The sequence below is a fragment of the Cynoglossus semilaevis genome, chromosome 16, assembly GCF_000523025.1.
Source record: "Cynoglossus semilaevis isolate Cse_v1.0 chromosome 16, Cse_v1.0, whole genome shotgun sequence".
Lineage (NCBI taxonomy): Eukaryota > Metazoa > Chordata > Actinopteri > Pleuronectiformes > Cynoglossidae > Cynoglossus > Cynoglossus semilaevis.
The window spans coordinates 1,585,904-1,611,661 of record NC_024322.1 but is presented as its reverse complement, the minus strand read 5'-3'; the positions used below and the strand labels follow the sequence as shown (position 1 = coordinate 1,611,661).

The 25,758-nt window shown below is 39.0% G+C and overlaps 2 protein-coding genes across 2 annotated transcripts in view; both read left to right on the top strand.

Moving 5' to 3' along the window:
* The first annotated feature begins 1,014 nt into the window (after window positions 1-1,014).
* On the top strand, window positions 1,015-3,164 carry LOC103391581 (cytochrome c). Its single transcript, XM_008327879.2, has 3 exons — window positions 1,015-1,157; window positions 2,322-2,498; window positions 2,587-3,164. The coding sequence occupies exons 2-3, from the start codon at window positions 2,327-2,329 to the stop codon at window positions 2,730-2,732; spliced, it is 318 nt and encodes a 105-aa protein (XP_008326101.1). The 5' UTR covers window positions 1,015-1,157; window positions 2,322-2,326; the 3' UTR covers window positions 2,733-3,164.
* Window positions 3,165-3,310: 146 nt separating this feature from the next.
* pde11a (phosphodiesterase 11a) overlaps window positions 3,311-25,758 on the top strand; it is a 37,512-nt gene continuing 15,064 nt past the window's right edge. The window contains exons 1-10 of the mRNA XM_008327878.3: window positions 3,311-5,422; window positions 6,939-7,097; window positions 16,606-16,695; window positions 17,066-17,206; window positions 17,335-17,399; window positions 18,807-18,939; window positions 20,074-20,149; window positions 22,757-22,824; window positions 23,315-23,407; window positions 24,745-24,795. Coding sequence (XP_008326100.1) covers window positions 4,457-5,422; window positions 6,939-7,097; window positions 16,606-16,695; window positions 17,066-17,206; window positions 17,335-17,399; window positions 18,807-18,939; window positions 20,074-20,149; window positions 22,757-22,824; window positions 23,315-23,407; window positions 24,745-24,795 — 1,842 coding nt within the window. The 5' untranslated portion in view covers window positions 3,311-4,456. The remainder of the gene's footprint in view (window positions 5,423-6,938; window positions 7,098-16,605; window positions 16,696-17,065; window positions 17,207-17,334; window positions 17,400-18,806; window positions 18,940-20,073; window positions 20,150-22,756; window positions 22,825-23,314; window positions 23,408-24,744; window positions 24,796-25,758) is intronic.

The window sequence follows — 25,758 nt, the reverse complement described above, 5'->3', positions numbered from 1 at the left end:
AGGAGTAGCTTGAACTAAACCTGTCTATAGTATGGTTAGAGGTCATTCTAAAATATCTCCTCATAGGTTGAATGAACAAACCAGTCAGAGAAGAGCAGTGGAGCCTGTCTCTGGACTGTTTAAGAAGGGGAGGAGATCAGATTTCATGGTAGGCACACTCACTTTGGACATACTGGTTTAGGCTCTGACCTGCCCCATGTGAACTGGTTACCAGAATAGTCAAGGTGAAACTGGCTACTCAAATGTTTGAAAATCTAGGATATGTAAATCATTTTATTTAGTTATTCTCCACTTATTCATTTCACTTTTTAATACCTCTTTAATACCTCATTAATATCTTTATTTGTTTTTTTTATTTAATACTGGAAGAAAACCACTAATATAAATTGAAAAAACGTGTTGTTTTATGTGAACTGTGTGGTTGATTTACAAAATATTATGATATAACATGATTCTTATGATGATTCACGTCTGGATTCACATATCTCATCCACCACATAAGTATTATACAAGTGTATTTAAATTAATACAAATCAGGTGGATTAAGAGCAGAGGTGTAGAAGTACATATTTTTGTGTATAAAACCAGTAAAAACAAATTATCCTTACATAAAACGGTAGTTTCTTTAATTATTACTGGTAACAAACTACAGCTTTTGTTTTGAGGCTTAAGTCATTTGACTTTTTTGGAGGTATCGAATGTAGATTGTCCTCCAAACGTGGTGATCCAATATGTCGGCCGCCTGTGAGGAACTCATTTGCAGTATGGTGCAAATTAAAAAACGGTTCTCCACGAGATAAGTCATATTTTATGTGTGTATTTTCAATAAATTTAAAGTAAAACTAGTTTTCATTCAAGAGTTGCCAACAGACGTGGGATATCACACTAATACACACACGTTTCACACAGAACACCTTAAATAACCTTGGTTCTTGCTGCTGTAACATTGACCGATATCACATTGCCCAGTTTCGCAACACTGGGGTAAAGCGTGATAAAAACAAGTCGCGTGACGTATGACGTCAAACGGAAATGTCTTCACAAAGCGGAAGCACGTTGATAGTATAGTAAAAGTCTTGGGGAAGGGCAGTAGAAGGACAGATCTTCGGCTGAACACGACCTAGCTAGAGGGTGGACTTAAGAAGTCGATTTCAGAGGTAAGACTTACGCTCATTATGTTAATCATAAAAAAAATTACATATTTTATGGTGGTCGTAACAAATCTGTGTCCTTCAATGCGGTTACAACCAGTTTTTGCTATGTGCAACGTGGGCTAATGCCGGCCGGCACATAGTTCCGGTACCCTTTTAATTTCATTTTCTTGAAAAGGTACGGGCAAGACGACAAAATATTTATACTAAAAGTAGGATAATGTCGTTAGAGCAAAGAGTCGTTGTTTACTGATAACTATCTCGTTTATTGTCTGTTGAATTCTGGTCATTCAGGAAACTGGTCTTGGAATGTTGCTAACTCTCACCCTTGAAGCAAATGTGACAAAAACAAAGTCAAGTAACCTTGCTGCTTACGTTTCAGGCCAAGCTAAAGGCCATAACAATACACAAAACGTAGTCGTTACGGCGAAAGAGGAGGCTCTAGGGAACGTTACCTAACGCTACTCCTGTCTGTTTAACAGGTCTATTGTGTACGGCGAGGAGGGGACTCCCCCTCGTGGCGGATTGCGAATCTCTACTTTGTCTGCAGTAAAAGCGAGGGAATTCCAAATTAGATTTGTGCCATACCCAGTTTTATATATTTACCTACAGTTGGATATTATGTTTATAATAGTGATACGAATAATTGACGTTTCAAGCATTGAGCAATATATTCTGGGAAAAGGAAGCTGAGGAGGTAGTACAGAAGAATACAGTGAATCACCATTTCTGAGTTCACCATTCAAGAACTCAACCATTGTCACCAGTTTCATATGAACAAACGACTGAAAAGCAAATACTTTTGCCTTTTAAAATAATTTTCAGACATTAACTTAGCATGTGTTGTGTTTGGCCGTTTTACTTTGGAATTCATTCCATCCATATACAGACTTTTATAGACTAAAAGTTTATTGAATAGTATGGCTGCAAGGTATAAAGTACATTTTAAATCAGTGGTTTGCACGCCTGCTAAGACTATTGAGTCACTTCTCTGTAATGCAGTGACAGTTTTTATTGCTCTCACTTTTGCTGTAGCTACTATAACTGTGGGTGAGGAAAACTCTTTGAAGTAATAGAACTTTAGAGTTTGGTCATCAAATCTGAAAGTGATAAATACTTATCTAAGTGAGTAAGTTGTGTAACCTGTAACGTACATACTTGTGTTCACAGTAAACATGCCTGCAGACATTGAAAAGGGAAAGAAGGCCTTTGTCCAGAAGTGTGCCCAGTGCCATACTGTGGAGAATGGTGGAAAGCACAAGGTGGGACCCAATCTTTGGGGTCTGTTTGGGCGCAAAACAGGCCAAGCTGAGGGCTTCTCCTACACCGATGCCAACAAAAGCAAAGGTAAGCATTTGCTTGTATCCGAACCACAATGTGACTCACCCTTGGCCAAAGACCCTTCGATTAAAACAGTATTCTGTGTTTTATGCAGGTATTATTTGGAATGAAGACACTCTGATGGTTTATTTGGAGAATCCCAAGAAGTACATTCCAGGAACAAAGATGATCTTTGCTGGCATCAAAAAGAAGAATGAGCGCGCTGACCTTATTGCATATCTCAAGTCAGCAACATCATAAAGTAGTTTTGATCGGCACCATCTTCATCTGCTAGTTTTTCCTCATTCTTCTTTTTTTTTTTTAATTTGGACAAACTGCTCAAGAGGCCAGGTCTTATGATAGTGTCAAAGTCAAGGAGGACATGAAGCAGACTGGATAATGATGGTTTTGTTGCCATCTCTGTTTCTGACACAGTACTCTGCGCTGGAGTAAATTGTATACCCTGGTTTTAACAGGCTCCTTTTTATTGTTAATTTATAGAGCATGTACTGTGCATTCTAAATTGAATAACTTGTAATTATTCATTAGGTTTTCAAAATTACTTGTTATTTAATGTTCCCACACAATTTCATGTTTGTAGGTTTTGATATCCTTGTTCTGATCACTGACGCTACTTCTGTTGAGTGCTTCATCATTAAGCCCGAAAATGAAAAACATTAAACACAATTATTTGAGTTTTTTTTTTACCCTATTCTGTTTGTAGAATTTGGTATATGCAATTATGAAAAAACCTCATAGTTTGCTATATTTGCAGGTTGGAGAATACCTATATGTGCATATGTGTATGTGTATGTAAGTATATATGTCTGTATGCGTGTGTATGTATGTTGCTGATACAGCGCCAACCTTTTACTGATAGTGTTTTTGGAGTCATCACAGTCCTATCTTCAAATTGATTATTCAATTTGGGCACTATCTGATTTATAGTTTTAGGGTAAACGTCAGTTGACATGACAATTATACTGTAGGACTGCTGACCGCGTATTGTTTGATTGTAAATTGTGGACCACGGCGCCCTCTCGCGCTGAAATCTCGTAAGTACACCTTCATTATCTGATTATTAATGGGGGGATTTGTCTTGCTTTTCTTTTTTAAAAGAATATCAAATGTATGATTTAAGATGTTGCTGTTACTTTATAGTATAAACTAAGAAGACTACCGCAGCACCCCGCGACCGACACGTCTGTGAAACTTGTTTATATGTGTAACGTCGAGTTGCGGCATCTATTATTGATGAGCAAATACTGGCGGCAGTCACTCACTTTGATGACTCCTGTCAGCGTTGCAGTGCCATCACCAAAGGCCTTACAGTAGAGATGCAGCAGAGGAATCTGATATGTTGACAGTGTTGGGGTATAATTTCATTAAATAATAATAACGCTCTCACACATAGTGGGTCTGCTTGTTCGCCTTTTATGAAGTCTATACGTTTGGATTAGCGTGGTGACTGAAGCTGGATTTCATCATCATTAAGAAAAGAAATATACAAGTGAATACAAGTGAATTCCTTCATCGTGACTAACTCGATTATTCACATTAATGTAATTTTCAGGGCCGTGGAATGGATGATCACCCCGTGTTTAGCGTCATCTCCATCACAGTGAAGTGCGTCTTTTCTGAAAAGGAGGGCAAACGGTTCAAATGGTCAGAGGAGTGAGAGCGGAGGCAAACCTGAGCTCGGTGTTTGTGTGACGACAGGAGCGTCAGCGGTACAGAGCCAACCACAGCCAGCATCACTAGCACAGGAGGAGACCCACGGCACGGTGAAGCGATGCTCGCTGCTCGCTCAGTGTTGGATTCCCTCTTCGCCAGCATCAATTTGCCTCCACACATTGGCTTCAGATGATGTGGGAATTAGTGAGGAGACGCCGTGGAGGCGAGCGCCGGTGCGCAAAGGGACTCTCCATCCTTCTCCAGAGTGGAAACTGAACACGCAACCCGGACTTCAGGAGTGTTTCCAGCATATGCATCTTGGAAGTTGCGGCTCTCAAACAGTTCTCGACTTCAGCCCTCAGCAAAAGCCTCATAGATGCTATTTCTCTGCACAACTCCGTGGATTTGGCTCACCGAGGGCCACCAGCGACAGAGACATGGCAGTGTCCAATATGTTGTTCTGTGACGTGGAAACTTTTCTGGACTCGCACCCCGAGTTATTCGAGGACTATCTGAACAGAAAGGGGAATTATAGCATGGTGGAGAAATGGCTGAAGAATCACCAGGCAAGCAAAAGTCCTTCTGTGGTTCAGGCGTCTCTCCAGGTTCAGGCTCCTCCGGCTCAGGCTCCTCCGACTCAGGCTCCAGCTGAGCCAAGGGAGGAGAAGAGTAGCGCGTGTAAGGACAGCTGGGCGAGCAAATGTGACGGTCTGCAGCGCAGAGCCTCGCAGAAGGAGCTGCGCAAAACTTTCGCCAGGTCCAAGGCCATCAACGTGAACAGGACATACGACGAACACGTCAACTCCAGGGCCCAGGAGCCGCTGACCAGCATGAGGAGGAGAGCCCTGCTGAGGAAAGCCAGCTCTCTTCCCCCGACCACTGCGCACATCCTGAGCGCACTGCTGGAGTCCAGAGTCAACATCCCACAGTACCCGTCCACGGCTGTGGATTTCAAATATTACCTCAAGGAGCACAACGAGAGAGAGTTCTTTCTGGAGCTCGTTAAGGACATCTCCAACGACTTGGATCTAACTAGTCTCAGCTATAAGATCCTGGTGTTTGTTTGCATCATGGTGGACGCTGACCGGTGCTCCCTGTTTCTGGTGGAGGGAACCGGCAACAAGAAAACACTGGTGTCCAAATTCTTCGACGTGCACGCAGGAACCACAGTTTTACCGTCCATGAATTCGGACGAAGTTCAAGTTCCGTGGGGGAAAGGGATCATTGGTTATGTGGCAGAACACGGAGAGACAGTGAACATCCCTGACGCCTATCAGGTGCCTGCTCCTCTTCATCCTGCCTGTGTGTGCATCTGCATGAGTCACAGAAAATAGCAGAGAAACATCATTTTCTCTCAGTTTCTTCAGTCATTATTATTATTATTATTATTATTATTATTATTATTATTATTATCTCTCAATCCGTGCAACAGGGTTAAGTGCATGGAAACGACCAGGTTCACAGCAAACAGCAGTGATTCTAATGAGGCATCGTGTGAAATGTAGGACAAAATCAGATCACAAATCAAATTACCTAGACAAACACTAGTTTCTAGAGGACCAGATTTGATAGTACCAACGTGTAAGGACCCAAGTTTCCTACTTAAAGTACTTTTACATGAAACAGAAATGCAATTGCAATCAAATTGTGTTCAAATTACACTTTTAGTGAACTCGGATGGAACACAGCAAATCTTTTATATTTGTTTTTTTATTTGTTTATATTATATTTAACAGTAAAAATGAGGGAAACTTAACAACCACACTGTAAGGAAATGCTGCAGTAGTGTAAGGTCTGTCCACAGACATATTCAACTGGTGGTGTGTTCTGACCAATAATCTCTCTAACAACCCCACTGACCTCAACAGAAATAATAACAGAGCACTGAGGGACACTGTTGGGCAGTGGTTACCAAACTGGGGTGTGCGTCCCACTGAGTTATTGCTGCAGCCACTGAAAGGTTATGTACTGGTATGGTGGTGATTCAAATTTTGGAATTTTTATCTCAGTGAACTTATTAGGGTCTACGGCCATTTTTGTGGGCACAGGTGAAGATGAATTCATTTTCAGTTTTGTCTTTATTTGTTCCTCATCAAGGAAATAATTTACTATTTTTAGGGCTGTCAGTCGATTACATTTTTTAATCTGTAGTTTAATCATGGTTGTAATATTTGTATGCATCTTCCGCAAGTCTTCCATATTGTGTTTCTGTTATCTACATGATCTCTATTTTGTTCACTATTCTTCATAATAGTAATGGGTCCTAAGAAAGTGAGTGGTAAGGATGGTAGTGAGAAGAAAAAACGCATGATGACCCTGGAAATTATTTATTAGAAAATGTGACTATCTGTATATTAGTGAAATATGGAGCTGGTAAATCCCTCTAGAGAGAATTTCCAACTTGGGCTTAGGTGTGATTTGTTGGTTCCTTCTGATCACTTTTCAGGATCGAAGATAATACACGGCCAGATAAAACCTGTAAGGTTACAATTGCTCCCCAGGGGTGGACTTGAGGCACACTTGCCAAGGAGAAGCCTTAACAGATCCCTTCTTTGCTGACCTGTCTCTTCCAGTATAGATGAGGACTTGTGTGGTTTAACTCTCCAAACACAACAGCTGCCTCAGCAAGGCACCAGTCTCACAGCAATTGTACAAGGAAAACATTTGGAGCAAATGTCAAATCATTCTACCAGTTGTTATTTTTTGTCCTTCATTTGAAGTACTGACCATGTAAATACTAGGAGAAAACACAGAAAGAAAACTTTGCTGTGACATGTTCTCTCTGATCTGCAGGATCGACGGTTCAGTGATGAAATAGACAAGCTGACTGGATACAAAACCAAGTCGCTCTTGTGCATGCCCATTCGCAGCAGTGACGGAGAGATCATTGGAGTTGCTCAGGCCATCAACAAGACCTTGAGTGGAGAACTCTTCACTGAAGATGATGAAAAGGTAAGTTCATAATTGTGGATGTGAGTGGAAATGCTCAGGAACGATCACATGTTTGAGGGCTTTAGTGCAGATGATGAGTCCTGGGCAATGAGATTGCTAGAGTGAAACCTCAACAAGTGAGTCTTTTAGTGACGCCACAGCTTTGTTCACGGTCATGTGGAAACGTTTTTTTCTGTTCTACAAGGTGGGAGTTGGAGGGTATGAGGAAATCAAACCTGGGATTTCTTTTATGTAATTGCTTACTGCTAGCTGGCTAGCCAACAGCTAATAGAACAGAACATATATTGTCATTTTAAATCTGTCATTAATGGCAGACTTAAATAGTAACCTTCCTAAATTTTAAAATTCTAAATTCATCTCTCAGACTTGCCTGAGCTGACAGCTAAATCATTAATAACCCTTTGTTCACTCATTCACCTACATCTTTCTTTTTGTTGCATCACTGCCACCTGCTGAGCCCCATTGCCATTGAAGAAGAATTGAAAAAAGAGAAGACTAAAGCCCAGAGGCCAGTTTCTTTCTGATGAAGTCAGAACCCATAAACCTTTAATGACCCATTCTAGAAACTGAGTTGATTACATTTAAACTGTTCTGTTTTCTTTTTTCTTCCAATAAGACGTTTGTATAATTTACCTTTTCAGCAGCGCATTAGAAAAGGACATAGAACTACACAAATTAACAATGTTGCCGTGCGGTTGAGGAAATTATACTGTAGTAAATAAATGTCATTCAGTGTTAGCTTCCGTATTGTCAGTGCACTGGAGACATGCTGTAAAAAGACTCCCACCGTACATTGACTGTCACTAAATGTAGGTCAAACCTGTTCTCTGACACCAGCATTCAATTTGCAGCCATTAACACTAACATACGCTCACACTTCTCCAAATACTCGCATCAATGGTGACGTTTCCAATTATATAAATAGCATGTGCTCTAACAGACAACGCATGTATAGCGATCACTACTTGCAACCCGTCAGCATGTAACTATTATCGTAAGCATGTGGCTATGCTGACATTAGCACTATAGCCACAGTGGTGCAGCTTAGCAGATCTGCCAGTGTGGCTTTAGACTCTGATCCTTTTGATTGTTGCAGCACAGGACAGTGAGACACACAGGAAACACAAGGACTAAAGTCTCTCTGTGATTCATGTCTGACATTTCTTCTTCTTTTTTTTTTGTGAAGGCCACAAAGCAGTGAATGATGTTTGAAATATTTTCTAAAATGTTTCAAGGTTGTTTGAGCAAAATGACAACAACTTCTGTGCCTAATTTAGTTGACAAGTGAGTCTGGGCTTATTTATTTTCTTTTTTCATTTGTTTTTGTTTACCTGAGACTATTCCTAATTGTTTTTTTAAATTAAAATATATTTTCTTGCTAATTAATGTAACCAATAGCTAATTTATTTAATCTTTCTTTATTCTTTTTCTCAGCAGTATTTGGCTATAATTTGATTAAATATTTGGTTATTAATGTTCTAAATTAAATTTTTTAATTCATTTTTATTTAAAAATGCACTACATACACAAAAATGCTTTCTTTAGTTATTTAGTTATTGTTAAAACTCAAAATTCTCTAGGTATTTTAGCTTGAAAAAACCAATTGTGTCACTGTGCTTCTATTTTCAAGGTAAATAATTCATTAATGGCCGATTCTCTGAGGTTTATAAATACCAGATGATTCTTTGCTCCCCTGCCTACATGTAAAGCATATATATTATTTAAAAGATCCACTCCACCTACTTGTCTGTCGTGAAGCATTTTCTTCCGTAAAAGTCTCAGTTTGCAGCTGGTCTGTCGGTACTGTTGTATTTTATAAGGCAATATCTTTCACTCACAACAAGACAAGCCACTGACGTTATACCACCAACAAATCAACTTTAAAATCAGTTAGAAATTAAATTTGCTCGGGTGCTGTGTCCATCATTAAATCTGTTTTTTATTTACAGTATGTGATTTTATTTTTTTGAAGTGCTGCCAGTCGTTGCCAGTCCAACAGTGTAGTACGTCCAAAACATCATTGACCAGCACATCAGTCTGGAACCTGGCCGTGAAAAATTGAGATATTACACAAGTTGAAGTATACAAGTATAATGGGACTGACAGTCTTATATTTTTATATTAAATTAACCTTGTGAATGAGAAGAATGACGGGCAGATGACGTCAAAGAACTTGGCTTTAGGTCAAGAAAATATTAAATTCATTAAAAGTGTTGTTTGTGCTAAAGCTTTTCCTACAGTATTTGAGAGCTGAAAAGTTTCAGATTTGTTTCAGTAAGCATGACAGTTTGGTCACAAACGCCGTCACTTGTAACCCATCGGTCCAGCCATTTTGGTGCAAATATGTCTCAGATAATACCTGTGTTTGTTATTGTCTTTGGTGAAGAAGTGCAGATGAAGGGTGTCCACCACCTCACCCTGGAGTTGTCAGTCAGTCAGGGCCTTGATTGGAGTCACAGTAATCTCTGATGCTTACAGGCAGGTGTCTGATCCTGGGGCTAATTTTTGCTTTTCCTTGTATTTTTGAGCATGTTTCACTTTACATCAACATCACACTAATGCTCTGGGAGGATGCAGCTGAATTAGTAATGAAATACAATGGTAGCTTCACAGTAGGATCCATGTACTGCACAGCTGCAGCTCTGCTTAATGAAAAATGTAATATAAGAAAACTGTTTTACAGCATAGAAGGTCATTGCAGTAGAATGTTTTAGCCATGGCAAGTCAAACATTGAAAAAAAAAGGTGTGAGAGAGGTGGCCAACAGTTTTGATTGAATTTCTTTAATTATTATTCTGTAATATTACATATTATATATGTATGTGTGTGTTTGTGTGTATGCGTGTGTGTGTGTGATCGTATCTTTTGCTGCTGTCTCTAGACTTTTAGCATTTTTCCTAGTTAAACTTTTCTCCACTTCTACCTTTTCGTGCAGCAAATACATTATTCAAAGGAAGACGTTCTCATAAATTTTCTTTTAATAAGATACCAGTTGCACCCTGTAGCTTCCATCTGCCAAAACCTGTGTGAGTTGATTGGCAAATAGCACGTTCCCCCCTTGCTGCTGTTCTCCCTCCGGCTTCAGGCACTGGTTGTCTAATTGTCTTACAGCAACACTGTAACAACCACCAGCACACCACAGTCTAATGTAAAGCCACTGATACAAAGAAGGAGAGCGGGGCTTCATCCAGGAGTCGTGAACATCATGAGATCATTATAATGAATTAAGTGTGTTGTACCGTCTTGTTCCTATGACAAGTTCTTCGTAAATGATTGCAAACCCCATGGACACATCGTAATCCACATGCATCAGATGAGGTAAAACTGAACATGTGCAGTTTCAGGGCAGCATGTCACTAATGAGTTGTTCTCCCCTTGATTGTTTTGCCTTTTTCCGAGTATTTCCGAGTGATTTTTTTTTTTCTGTGGGAAATCTCTGAGGTGGAACTAGATAACCAGGAGAAACTGAAATTTCTTACCAAGAACGGAGCAAAGCCAATTTATTTCTCAAAAAGGGATAAACACAGTCTGTTGTGGAGTCATGAAGAGTTTACACGACTTAAAACCATGTTAAGTTGATACTGAAGATCTTGTTGCCTAATTCTTTCTTTTTTTGGCTGATATCTGATTTTTTGTGTGATCGTTCAGAAGACGTTATGTCATAGCCTGTATTTATGTAAATATGGATGCTTCACATACTAGAATATGTGTATCAGTTTGGAAGAGAGGTTTTCCTGTCACAGACCTCTTCCCCATAGCACTTCCAGGGATGGGAGCCTGGTGGTGACGGCTTTTTTGTCTTTTGCCACCTTTGCAGTGACCAAAATCATGAAACTCTTGTTTTTGAATTTAAACAAAAATGTGTGTGTGTGTGTGTGTGTGTAACAGTGTTCACTAACTAATTAGTTTAGGAAGAACAGAATGTGACTCTGGAGTGGAGACTGCTAACTGTGTTTCTCACTGAGGTTGGTAATGAGCAGATGTCAACACACAGATATCTACATCAGGTACAATTCATCTACCAAACGACTAAATACATTTGTCTGGTCCAGAGCTAAACTGACGGACACATGAGAGAATATAAGGACGACTGTTATAAATATTAATGAGAACTGCCCAGTTATTTAAAGTTCAATTAAAGCTGGACAAAACTGTTGTTTTTTTTATGTAATGTCGCATTTGGTAAAATCCCTGCCCTTTTCTGTGGGTCGAAGCTCCAAAAATATAAATCTCTAATGGACCCTGTGTTGTGTGTGAAAGATTTGAAAAAACTATTATTAGCTGCATTTGGCAGCCAACGTGAGTCGTGACTGAGGATGTAATCCTTAATTGATTGAAACCTCCCAATTTGAAATCTCATTTTCTTAGTGAGGATTGAAGACACTTTGTGAAAAATGGGGAATATATTATTGTCTAAGTTTTATTTAATATATTTATGTTTTTTTTATTCTAAGCCTTTGCACCTAAAGACAGAAAAGAAAAAAGGGAAGATGCTGTTGGCACATTAACACAACAGTGGTGATGTGTGTAGTCAGATGTGGGGTTAGGGGTGCAGAGATTTCAGGATCTTCAGAGTGGACATGATTTAAAATTGGTCAGAAAGACTGCCGGGGTCAAGACGTCTGGACGAAGAGAGAAGCGAGGTTGAGATGGTTTAAATATTTTCTGAGGATAGACAGTGTGAAAATTGGATACAAATATTTTGGAGACAGTGCAGCCCACAATGTTCACAGAGGAGAGGAAGCTAAAGAACCCCCTGAAAACAGTGTGATGGAGGCCGTCGTGACCCCTCAGTAGAAAGTACTGTACTGTATGTGCAGCACTTTCACTTAATTTATGCTAGCAGAGCTGCCAGGAGCAGTTCTGGATGGGACATTTGCCTGACGACAGGTCACGACCCAGCCGTGGTTCAGTCCTCTGGGTCATAAGTGATTTGGTCCCAACCGAATTGTGATACATTGTGATTGTGTTTTTGTTCTCGTTACCTGGTGTTTTGGGTTACTTGTTATGAGAGTTTCTGGTATACTTTCCGTACATGATCCTTATACTTGCTTTTGGTAGAAAATATGTTAAATGTTTTATTTTCCCAAGTTGAAGTTAAATGATTTTTATTTGCATACGTTAAAGAAAAGAAGAATTAAAGCCACCAGTGAGTATTATCTAGTCCTGTGTCCCAAACTGAATAGTCCTATGACCCCCATTTGGGTTGTGATCCACTGTTTTGGAATCCCTTTTTTTATATTGTTAAAACTAGATTTTAGATTTTTTTCACTTCATCTTTCTTTTTTGTTATTTTGAAGTCAGGTAATCATTTCATAGCATTTAGATATTTTAAAAAGAAGACTTGAATTTTTCATGAACCCGCTTCACTGTGGCTGCTCTGAGATTCATGTGAGGAGCAGACTCTAAACTGTGTGTGTAACATAATCTGTTTTACTGCACCAATGCAACATCTGCTGTGGAGTTATTCTGACCCCCTCCCCCTTTTGTACCTGCAATGTGTAGAACAATTCAATTATTTATGGATAACAGTTATTGAACAGGACTGCTGCTGTAGTGCAGCCTTTATTAGCCATGTTGTTAACATTTCACTTATACATTTCATACAGTCAACATGGGAAACCTCATATGCGGGGTTATAGGATGTACTGTGTGTGAAGTGAGGGTCCACAAATCAAAAGACTTCGGAAGAAAGATGGAGATGTTACATGTTTTCACTCTGCCGTAAATGCTCATGTTCTGAATATTAATTTCTTTTAATCCTGATGTATAAATATTTGATGCTTTTGCTTCAGAGGTGAGATGCTGCTTGGTGTGTTTCTATCACTGCATCGTCCACATATTAGATTATAAATATATTAAATTGAAGAAAATGGAGAGGTCTTGGTTTTGGGACTACAACTGAAATATAGAGCTTTTTCAATCAACTGGTAGTTGCTGCGAAAGTGGACAAAGCGAACAATGGCCCTGTAATTTATCTTGGTTTGCCTCATATTAAAATTCCCCGTGTGTTTTGAATGTTTTCGGAAACTGACTGTGCCCAAGGCCTCGGTCAGTGGCTTTTGTTATTAAACCACTCTTTACTGGTCAGTCCACAGGCAAAAATGTCTTGTTTGTAATGTATCTCTGTATAATGGCCCAGCTGACAGAATGTAATTAGAGAACGCTGTGCTTTTCTTTGCGTTTGCCTGTTAGTTCCAGCGGTGGATCCATAGCCAGATCCCTGAAGTCTGGCCCGCTAATGAATCTGCTCCTGCTGGGGCTATTGATGGCCACTGCCTTTCAGTGAGATCATTATTAGGAGAATTCCAGAAGACAGCTGAAATAGCATTATGTCAGAGCTTATTGCTCAGCATCATCTCTTTTGTGTTTGTGAAAACAATCGCACCAGGCACTTGATGATGTATAATCACTGAATTAAGCACATCAAGTTAATTTAGCTCATTAACGTACCGGCGTAATATTTCACATGCTGTCATTAGAAATTAATTTGATTTAGTGATTTAATTTGCACGCAGGCCAACAGAATCACATTGTGGGATGTGTAGCAGATTCCTCTTGCGGCCGTGTTGAATCACTAAATGTATTTGAATATTAAGAAGGCACTGCTTTAAAAGCACAATATTTGCTTATTACTAGGTAAAATTAAGACAATAGATTTTTTTTCAGAGGTGCTGCGGTTTATGTCTCATGGAGAATATAAATCAGCATTTTCTCTTCCCACTCCTTTCCTACAGTATTCATATGTTCTCCCTATGCCCCCTCCCTTACTGTTCTGCTCATTCGTCAATGCTGTGCCTACTGTAGAGCAAGCAATTCATCCAGACCGTTGCCTATACATTTATATTGATGTAGTCCTACTTCCCTGTGAAACACAGAGTGAGAAATTAAATACGTGCAGCTAAACCCAGGAGACCTGTTTGATTGTAAAGCGAAGATGAAGTAATTAGAGCAGGGCTTCTCAGACTCTTTGTGTCTCTGATGCCATTTTACATCCACACTGATGGTGAAACCAGCAATTAGAGTTTTATGCTTGTCATGTGCAATTTTTTTAAAATCAACTGTCTGTGAACAGAATCAGCTCTAAATCTATGATACCAAAGGAAAAATAAGCAACAGTGTTTGCTTACTGTTTACATGCCCCTTGCTTGCCTGCAGGGGGCGCTATAAATTTATTTTAAAAAGGATTATTCCCGTAGTTTTTCAAAACAATTTCCACTATTGAAAGTAATTTCTTTTTTTAAACTAAGTATAAGAAAAGAATCTAGCTGAAAGCCAGTTATGTCATTAATTACTGGATGGAACAATACAGCTCAGAGCCCACTCGTATTATGGAGCTGTACATCCCATTGCTTGTATTTCTAAAGTAAAAATTAGGACTTATTTCAAACTTCAAAAAACACTAGAGTATCCAGAGAACATACATAGAAAGAACATGCAAACTCCGTACAGTTTTTAATACATGTTTCCTTTTATCTTTAAATTTAAAATATGCAGTCAGAAACATTAAAGCTACATTTAGGTCCCCACGTTCAAAATGGCACAAAATTATATGGCACTTGTTTTTTTCTCAATGATTTCCTCCTCCCTGTACACCGTACAAAATATCAGCCAAAAATAACTTTTTGCTGATATGCGATACGTGGATATTGTCCAAATACTTTATTTATGATCCCGATATCAACCAATACCGATATAGCGGGGCAGTGGTGGAAGTTAGCTCTGAGCATGGCACCGTCCCCACACACTGCTCCCCGGGCGCCCAAAAAGCTGCCCACTGTTCACTTTGGTGATGGGTTAAATGCAGAGGTCACATTTGGTTGTGTGCAGTGGTGTGTGTCACAATGTCACAGTGACAAGGAGTTCACTTTCCTTTTCTTTCCTTAATTAGTCATCATATTATCATGAACAGATTTCAGAAAGTTGTTTTCCAAACAAAGGTTTTGGATTTAGATTCCAGGCTGTGCTTGTCCATAGTTCAATTTTAGACCATCGGAGCCTGGAATCCTTGTACAATATCCAAAGCTGCCAATGAAAGAATACCTACGGTTCAATAGTTGAATAGTTGAAATGTAATGCAAAGCATTTTTAGTGGCCTTCAGATATTAAATGGTGCTATAGAAGAGGAGGAGAGAGCCTTTTCATCGCTGTAATGTGGATCCGTGCTCCTCACATGTTCATGGGCCATTGATTGGTAAGTGATACATGATCTTTCCTGAAAGGTGAAAGTGATATACCTCTGTATCAGTGGCTGCAGCTGAGTAACGGCCCATTCATTCATTGTTGTAGTTTCCGTTACCCTCAGGTCACACGGAAGGCTAGTAAATATTGGTGGGTTTGTTGTACTGATTGTGTTGTTTACACAGCAGCCAGATGCTAAAGATAGACGGACAAACAGAGATGCGGAGTAAGGCAGCAAAGCGCTGCACCTAAATTGTACAGATTGGATGTAATGGGACCCAGAGTGTCTCTTTGATAAGGCCCTACGGTGGAGTAACAGCAGTCAGAATCAGAAGTACTTTATCAGAATTGTTTTATTGATCCACAGGGGAAAATGATTGGATATGATGTTGTCATAGAGAATTCAACGTGTTTTTTTTCTTGTGCAGAAGTTACCTGTTTGTTGTAAATCAACAGTGTTGAGGTGGAGATTAATGCAGTTACATGAATGATACATGAGAAATGGTACATGAATGGCCGGTTCGATTTCAGGATACATATTAGCTGTATTCCTTAGGCCACATCAAGTGATTACATTATTAATGTGCAGAAAATATGAGTGAAAATGGCTATTTACATAACCCGCCGCGGGCTCACGTCAGTGTTGCTATTCAGTTGATTTATTTGTCCTTGGATGTAATGACGACACTGAAAGCCACGTTTTCTTTGTTCTAAGTTTCCATGGGTAAAAATATAAATCAAGTTTTCTTTTTCTTGTTTGTCTGTTTTTAAAATAGAAAATAAAATGACACAAACTGCAAATGTTGACACATTTTTTTGTTTTCTCACCCAGAGAAACTGTGCAAGGTCTAAATATTTTTTTTCACTGAAGAAACATTTGTCCAAAAAAAGTACCCTTTTATGTGAGATGGCCCATTTTTAGTAGTCATGTTTAACAGCCAGCTTTAGCTGTCTGCTGTGGAATGGTGTAAACATTGTGGAAAGACTGGAAGTGTCGTGCTGGATGGTTATCTAACTTCTTTCTATTTTTGTTTTTGCGAAAACTGAACAAAAAAAAGGTTTGTAAAGTTAGGATGAGTTCACGTCATGTTTTTATAAAACATTTGCTTAGCGGTCTGGGTAAAACAGGCAGGTTCAATCTTAAATACAACACGCTTCTGCTAGATTTAATCTACTAGTTTAATCAGTGGTCATTAGGTCAATTTCCCCCGACATTGTGATATTCTATATAAAAAGCAAGGGCTGCACCTGTTGACTCCTGACTTTTGATCTAAGAATTCCGTCTTTCAGTTTTTAAAAAAATTACCTTTATCAATACTTTCCCACAGGTTTTACAGATGTATCTGCCATTTTGTGGCATTGCCATCTCCAATGCTCAACTGTTTGCCGCCTCCAGGAAGGAGTATGACAGGAGTCGGGTAAGTACTCTCACCACTCCACCCACATCCCAGGGATCATTACTTTCTCCCTCCTCTCCCTGCTGCTCCCTTTGCAGCTGAGTATTGATCAGCTGCAGCCCAACAACGCTGCAGCCCTGCATGAACATTTTCTCTGAATGTGGGTCTGGTCCATAATCTGAATCTCCAGGGCAATGTTTGGAGAAGTACTAATTTATGTCACACATTGATCTGTGATGTAGGATAACATAATGAGCACATGTTTCAGTGCCCCAATTGCACTGGAGAAATAATCAATACTAATAATAAATGTTATTGTAGATTTTTAACAACGTGATTTTCAGAATGCTATGTTTTTCCACTGGTGTCTCTCTGTGTGGGTGATGTTCAGGCTCTCCTGGAGGTCGTCAATGACCTGTTTGAGGAGCAGACTGACCTGGAGAAGATTGTCAGGAAGATCATGCACCGTGCTCAGACGCTGTTAAAGTGTGAACGCTGCTCCGTTCAACTACTGGAGGATATTGAGTCTCCGGTATTGTTTTTTTTTTTAATTATTTGATTCATTACATACACATGTTAATGAAAATATGTGCTCTAAATGTTTTTAGGCTTAATCTAATCTAATTTAAACATAATAACATAATTACCGATCTATTTCAGGTTGTAAAGTTCACCAAGTCGTTTGAGCTCCTGTCTCCCAAGTGTAGTGCAGACACTGAAAACAGGTATGTATGTACATACAGTGTGTCAGAGTTACAATCTGATTTTCTTTTCAATATTTCTCTCACACCTGTGACATTTTTCAATTAAATGTTTCACAACACTTTTGAAATTTTCACATGTCCTTGTTGGAACATTGAAAATCTTCCATCAAGGACAAAAATTGAAATGATTTTTCCAAATGAAAATAGGGGGGGTTTATTATAGCGTGGGATGTTTGTGGATGAAAACCATGCTGAAAGGAAGATGAATTATCCACAAGTGCTGCACTTGCCATAATTGATGATCCATGGCCTCTTCAAATCAGAGATGGTCACTGCAGTTATTACAAGAAGAAAATGATTGCGGTCGTAAGAGATGTGCGGTAATAAAAGAAATGCAGAGTTTGCTTGACTGCCTATTTTTGCCTGACTGACTTAACAAACTCCATTGTACTCTGTGTTTGTGAGACAGGGATTAAATAATTTGACTACTTCCAAAGAATAGAGCTAGGTAAGTGAAATAGAGTTGCGTTACCCTAATACAGCTGGATTAGCAAATAGAGCTAGGTTAGCCGGAAAAAGAATTATCACAATTAAGATATATTAGAAAAGAAGAATCTCTGTGAGATTCTTCCTTAAAATGACAGTTATCAGTTGTGTATGTTTGTTACAAAAACACGAGTGAACTGTACATTTTCCATTGTGATGTAGCGTTTCCAGAGGTCCATGTTAGGATCGTTGTGACCTGCAGCTGTGGCAGCTAAATGACAGACGAGAGAGCATTGTGTGAAACCGAGAAGAAAACAAGGCACTGCCAGATATCGTTCCATCTCACATGAGGCTCATTCCCCATCTCAAACAGCGTGCGTGTATGTGTTTCAGATTCACACTCCATTCCATCACTGAATCAGAGGGATTTAAAACATCTTTTGTTCAAAAGATGTTTTTTTTCAGGTTTAAAAGACAAAACCAGCCCCGCTCTTCATTCATCTTATGTTGCGTTTGAAGGTAGGAAGTTGTCGACGGCCCACTGCAATAAATGTAGCTGGGAATCGTGAGCAGGGCTGCAGGTGTTTCTGTGGCAGAGTGTGGGGGTGGCTGGCAATGGAAGACAATCACACAATTAACTTTTCATTACTTCATAGGCTGCGGCAGAAACACACTCAGAGCTAACTGTATGAGAACTTCATTAAACGCAAGTTCATGGTAAAGAGAGGGTCCACGAGGAGAAGCAAGAGTGCCCTCCTGCAAGCCGGTAGTTCAGGTGTGAAAGAGAACAAAAACCTGAGTGTAATTATTTTAGAAATAAAGTCGTCAACCAAAGAAGTGGGTTACAGGTATTTTCCTGTGTAAATAAAGATGGGAAAATTGGTTTAACACAGGTGGCTTTCCCTCTTCCTCCTTCTCCTCTTCTCTTGTCTGACTTAACAGTTTGAAAGACAGTATGGAGAAATCTTCCTACTCAGACTGGCTCATCAACAACAGTATTGCCGAGCTTGTGGCGTCCACAGGGCTGCCCGTCAACATCAGTGATGCCTATCAGGACCCTCGCTTTGATGCTGAGGTAAAAGCACATTTTAAATAATCACAGAGATCACCTTACTTTTTTAACCATTTATACAAAATGAGAAGATATCAACATGAAGATATTCACATGGAAGACATTAAGCATGAGCAACAAAATGTACTGTTCTTTGGCATAAGTAGAAAATCCCCATTTCAATGGCAACGTTAGTGTGAAGTTGCTTGGTTTTCCATTATGTCGGCTGTTAATTGATCATGGTGGGGATGAGACTCAAACTAGTACTGTAGGTGGTAACCACAGCATCTGGTGCTGATGCTGCAGACATCTGAACAGAATCCCACAGCGGCCAGCACAGCAGTCTTCTCCGCATTCAGCTGCAGGCTGCAGTGAAGGTGTGACAGGGTTAAAGTCCTGTAAGAAGAGGAAGAAAATGTTTCATTACATTTCAGTGGAAGCAGTAAGATTGAATTTTATATTAATTTATAGCAGTGTCAACTCTGTACATGCTTTAGATATCTGACTTTTAATGACGTAGCTTTTACTGGAATTTCTTACTTAGGGTTTTCCTAAGGTTTTAACAAGTGCCTCAGATCCTACTCTAAGTTTAGACCATTTCCAGATGGGTTTGATTCATGGTTTGGATCACGTGTTGGTGCAACTGTTATTCTGTTATCTGCTCTCTGTTTATTTGATGTAGTAAATGATGAGTTTTTATAGTTGGTTTTCGATGAGCAGCCAAACCACTTTATACCACTGGTCTGTAAAATATCCACTTATGTCACAGCTGCCATGGTAACAAAATAGACCTAGCCTGCTTACATAGTTATAATAGTTATACTAGTAATAGTTACTTTACTTCCGTGCTCCTTTTTGCTTGTTCTAAATTCCAGATGATTTATTTAATTAAAGTATCAGGGAGCAGTTACACTGGTGTTCATTGCTTTTCTAGAACTTCACCATAAAATTAGAGTGAAACTGATAACGACTGGTGATTATCTGATACATGTTATTTATAGTCTGTCAAAGATCAGTTCATTTTGTGTGTGAATTATTTTTTTTATGATAATTACGATAGTATAGTGTAGTATAGTAAACATAGTGTAGTACAATATAGTGATGTATAGTGTACTATATTCATCACATTTTATTGTTGTTATTCTCCCTTAATTTCAGGCAGACCAGTTCTCAGACTTCCACATCCGCTCAGTTCTCTGTGTCCCAATATGGAACAGCAACCACCAAATCATTGGTGAGTAAATTATTTTACTTACATTTGCACTACACTGTTACAGTTAATTTGTTTGATATAAGACATGTATGTAATTACTTAGTTTAGTAAAACAAACACAGTGGTTTAATGTAACCCACAAGATTTGAGATACATTAATTGGGGACGGCAGCTACTGAATCACACAAAACATAACTGCAATATTTGCTGAAAATACTCAATAAAATTGAAATAGGCCAAAAGGTGCAAAAAATAATCATTTACCACCTTGGTTTAAACACTGTGTAGGTCAGGTGGGTTTTTCAGCACCTCAAAGACGAACCAGTCCAGTAAATGTTTGAATTGAAGTGTAAGTATTTGAAGGACATGATTCTTTGTGTATGAGATCAAGTACCCTGACCTTAGAGCCTTCAGGTTAACCATTCAACAAGACAAGTCAACAACACTGGACAGATGTGTCACATGGTTTGTGTCAATGATGCATTCATATGTCCAGACCACCGACCTGCCCTCAAGATGGAGGTCTGGAGCATCTTGGCTTTCATTTTGACTGCGTCGTAGAACAACAGGGGCAGAGGGGAGGTGGGGCATGTGTTCAGCTGAGGCTGTGCACGCGTGATTAGATCCACGCTGCAGCATCACTGGAGCTGGAGTTCCCTTCTTCACACTGTGTGCTTTGTGTTTGTGAAGCAGCCCCGGGCCTACCTTCCCCGACACTGATAAATCATCGATCGTTCGTCTGTTTCTTCATGCTAAACAAAGAAGGTGGCGATACGAACACTTCGTACTGGTCCAGTTACATTTTTATTTTAGTGATCCCAATATTCACTGCAGCTGGATAATGGTTAAACGCTCTCCTTGCGTAGGTGTAAGTGCATTTGTCGGGGGTGGGGGAGTGGGGAGGAGGAAGCAGTAGAGGGGGAGAAAAAAACGCAATGTGGTTTTGTGTGTGTGTGCATGTGTGGGTGGCACCTGAGGATCTGGAGTGAAAAACCATTATACAAACACAGCAGCAAGAGATTAATTTCTCAAGTCGAGGATACATTCAGTTAGAAAAGAAATGTTCCTGTGCCATCGGTGAAGGTTACAGCCGGGTTTTCTGAATGGAACAACAAGAAATACTGACTATAACGAGACACAATGTCATATGTCAAACGGGAGTAAGACTTGTGTAAATGTCCCTCCAGTGGACGGTACTGCTTTGTGTGTTTTATGTGATCCTTACAAGGAAAATACTCTTGGCCTTGCTTTTTGGCATTTTCTGAATGTTTTCCTTTTAATTGATGTTGATGCTGAACGAGAGATACTTCCTGCCAAGAGTTAGCTTTGTAAATTCAACGCATCACATGGTGGGATTTATCTGAAATAATCAGAGAAGAAATTTACAGATGATTATGAGCTAAAGCTGTTGACACATATGAAGATGGATGGATGGATGGATGGATGGATGAATGAATGGATGTTCACTAGGAATAATTTGCACAACATGTCCAGTTCTTGTTTTCACAAGAATTTCGTTTTCGATCCAGTTCTTGTTTTCACAAGAATTTCGGATTTTGGTGCATCCCTTACTTCATTTTTTCCCAAATTGAGTGCAATTTTTCTTTTGCTAGCACGTGTTCATCTGAAATATTTATGTTTTGCTGGATTGATAAGCACTCTAACAAACAGCTGCTTTAACGAACATTGGTCTCCACGACACAGCTTATGTGTAGACTGTATTATTCAGTAACTGTATTATAGTGTGGATTCACTCTGTTAATGGAGCTGTAAGTGGTTCTGTTGTGGTTTACAATATTTTTTGATAATAGGGAAAATAGTGCTCGTGACCGCAAGAATGTGGTAATTACGGTCAGATCACGGGGCTCTCAGCGGCCATTTATCCTCCTTCAGTGCTTGCAGCCACCTATGCTGCCACTCCTCACATACTCCATGCTAATTACAGACGGAAGCAGCTATAGATCTGAGACGACATCAGCACTATGTCTTTGAATCTCAACCTCAGGGAAAAGTGTCCTTTCTTATCTGCAGATTTGAAGCCATGCACTGGAATTAAAATAGCACCAGAGGAGGTTTGCTTGACCTCCTGGAGATGAATTAAGAAAACACTAACGTTTTGCGCAATTAATTTCCTGCATAATTTCAAAGTGACAATAAAAGTCAGTGCAGTCAAACCATTTACGTATTTGTGCTTTATCAACCAAAAGCTCTTTCATTTTTCAATTAGAGGATAAGAGAAACCTTACACACACACACACACACACACACACACACACACACATAATGCTGCTGCTGTCACATAAAAAGAGTTGAAGTGTTGAGAACAACGACCGTATTCCCTCTCAAAAGAAACACTGAATGACTTACAGAAGCGCTGATTTGTTAGAACTGTTTTTCTCTGGAATATACAGTATGTGGTACAGGTTGGAATATAAAAGTGTGAAATATACAGTTTAGTACTACATATATCACCATCAGAGCCACATGAGAGGATGTTGTTATTCTCTGCCTAATTGCCATTAATAATGCATGTAAGTCAATGGGGTTCAGTGTGTGGGTTGGATCCTCTTTTTCTCAGTGGAGGCACAGGTTACTGGACAGAATTAAACTCTATGTCTTGTACTCCAGGTGTCGCTCAAGTGCTAAACAGGCTCGATGGGAAACCATTTGACGACGCAGACCAGCGTCTCTTTGAGGTACCAGAGTAAAAGTTTTTCTAACCGTTCACTTGGAGAAAACAGCAAATAAATAAATAAAATAAAATACACTCAGTGGGAAACCTTCCTGCAGGGTAATACACCACCATACACCTGCAGTGTCCCTTTAAGAAAACAAGGGAAACAATGAGGATTGTATTTTTGCAAAATTCTATAGTTTGTGCGTTAGGAAGTTGCTGCATATTCCAATAATTACAACTAGGTTTTTGAGGTTTTTACAGAGGACTGTGTTTATCTGTTTCATTAAATGCACCAAGCATTACTATGAAGGAAAAAATGGATTTATTGTGAATTGGATTTATTTATTATTAATTTGATGAATTATTATTATTATTAAAGACAAACAAGGGTTTTATGTTGTCAATGCTCAACAGTTTTCTTACATTTATTATTTATTTTAATATAAAGTTTGGCCGTGTTTGAGTCGTTTTCTGTTATTTGTTTCTGAAATGTTATTGTTTTGTTCCAGGCTTTCGTGATTTTCTGTGGACTGGGCATCAACAACACCATCATGTACGACCAGGTGAAGAAGTCCTGGGCCAAACAATCTGTGGCTTTAGATGTAAGGACACTCACAGTTCTCTGTGACCCTTAAAAGTTTAATTTAAAGTTGCAGGAATTTTGAGGAATTATCAGAAATATATAGGGATAACACTGCTGCTATAGCACAAATATGGTCCCTGAGAATTAAATCTCCCTCCTATGAATATGTCACACAGCAAACACTGGGTAACTTTTAGGATATTTTTGGATTATTTCCAAGATTTAGCTATCCCTTTTAATTTGATTTTGTTATCTTTTGCGAGCTTGAAGCTCCTCCTGGGCTAACTCTTAGTTATTTGTTATTATGAAATGTTTTTTTCAGGATTTTTTAAAATAATTTAAAATTTAGAATTATTCGAAAATTTTTATATGATCACTGTTTCCAGGGAAACATTTAAAACATATTTTTATAAGTAAAAAAAATGATTAATGAAGCCAGACATGTCCTAGGGAAACCATGTCGTTGCAGCTTTTGCATGTCTTTAAAATTTATTTTTTCAAAAACAGCTGAAACTCTGGTCACATTTCATTGCTTTATGTGCAGTCTATAAAAATGGTATGTGGATGTAAACAACATCCTTCTTCATACATTTCCCTCTGCGGCGTGTTCTATAAGTTCTTCTGTTTTATTATCTTCATTTACTTGTTCAGTCAACATATGGTCTGGGCTGAATTATTCCCTCTGAATCACATAAAACAAAGGCTTCTGTATGATGAATATTAAAGCTCGCCCGACTCCTTCTCTCTCCTGGGTCCATGTGCTTGGCTGCATTTCAGTTTCATATTTTTACTATAACGTATGCCTGGAGAAAAAAAAGTGCTGATTTCTCTCTGTAGATAACCTTCCTACAAAGGTTTTATTGAAAATTAATGAGAGGCAACGGAATGCAATTCCTCGGCTTCCCCTGCAGGACATAGCTGCGCGGCACTAGCCTCATGGTTTGCCCTTAGATTAAAACAGGTGCATCACAGCAGTTAGCGTTGCTCTGTTTACACTGAGAATAAGTGGAGAAAAGTCCAAGGAAAAGCACTTCCATGTAGATGAATTGCTTCCGACAGCGCTGAATAAACATGAGTGTTTATGATCAAATAAGCCACCGCAGGTCTGCGCCAGGTATTTCTCTCAGGAAATGAAGGAAACAGTGATGGAATCAGGGCTGGCATTTCTGCTCCTGTAGACCATTCTAGGTTCAAGTGTTATCCTCCACCTCTGGGGGGCACCTGAAACTGAAATGAAGTAACACAAATGAACAGTGTTTCATAGATGAAGCCACGACTCTATTTGTGAAGCCTTGCTGGTAATTTGAAGTGATGTTAAAAAGCCCCAGAGTCATGCAGTTGTCTTTACATTTGCAGGTCCTGTCTTACCACGCCACTTGCTCCAAGACTGAAGTGGACAAATTTAAGGTATGAACACATTAACAGTGGCTTTCATCGCTGTTGTATAAACCGCTTATTTCTCTGTGGGTCAGTGAATGCATCTCTGAAACCTTCTGTACAGATATTAAAGCAACAACTCTCTCTCTCTCTCTCTCTCTCTCTCTTTCTCTCTCTCTCGCTCTCTCTCTCTGTAAAACCAAATTATCTTCTCTCATATCTAAACTCATACATTATTAACTCATTAAGGCCCACTGTTGAATATGACTTTTATACAAAGTTAGGTTAAAAACAAGTTTTTTTGAAACTTTATTAACCAAACTTATCCAAAAATGAAAAACAACTATTATTTAAAAAAATAATTCATGTTTGGATCTCACAAATGTAATCACCAAGATCATCTTTACTTTTGTTTTACAACTCTGGTTGCTAATTGTTGTAGTTAATTATCTGTTCTTGTTACAAAAAATCCTTTCAGAATTCTTTTCAGTCCGGCTGGAAAAACAAATTTATAATATTCCTATAGAAGGTTTTCTTCAAACAGGAACCTACAACATGTTTCAATGAGTCATACAGTTTAATGTGATTAATTAGAGGCTTTGTTATTCATCTATCATGACTTTTAATTTTATCCAAAAGAAATACTGTTTTTGACACAATTCAAATTACATTAAAACATTTTTTCAAAGTGCCATAACAGGTATGTAGTTCTCATCTTAGTTTTTTGTCACACTCCAGGACAAATACTAAAATTCCATTTGGATAACTGTGTTTGTGGATAATTTTCTAGAAGACCAAACGCTGATGACATTTTGTTCTTCTTTGGCTGCTCCCTTTATGATCATTGGCTTCCAAATTGCCCAATCCTTTTCTCCTCTGATATTATACCAGACATCTCCCTCCAGCTCCACATCCGTGAATCTTCTCAGGGATTCTTAATTTTACAAAACAAATTTATTTTCTCTCCGTCATCTCTCCTCAGTCCTCTCTTTT

Excerpts from the sequence above, each read along its gene's own strand:
- LOC103391581 (XM_008327879.2), top strand. The coding sequence starts at position 2,327 with ATGCCTGCAGACATTGAAAAGGGAAAGAAGGCCTTTGTCCAGAAGTGT. Across the intron at positions 2,499-2,586 it reads CGATGCCAACAAAAGCAAAG|GTATTATTTGGAATGAAGAC; the intron begins GTAAGCATTTGC and ends TGTTTTATGCAG.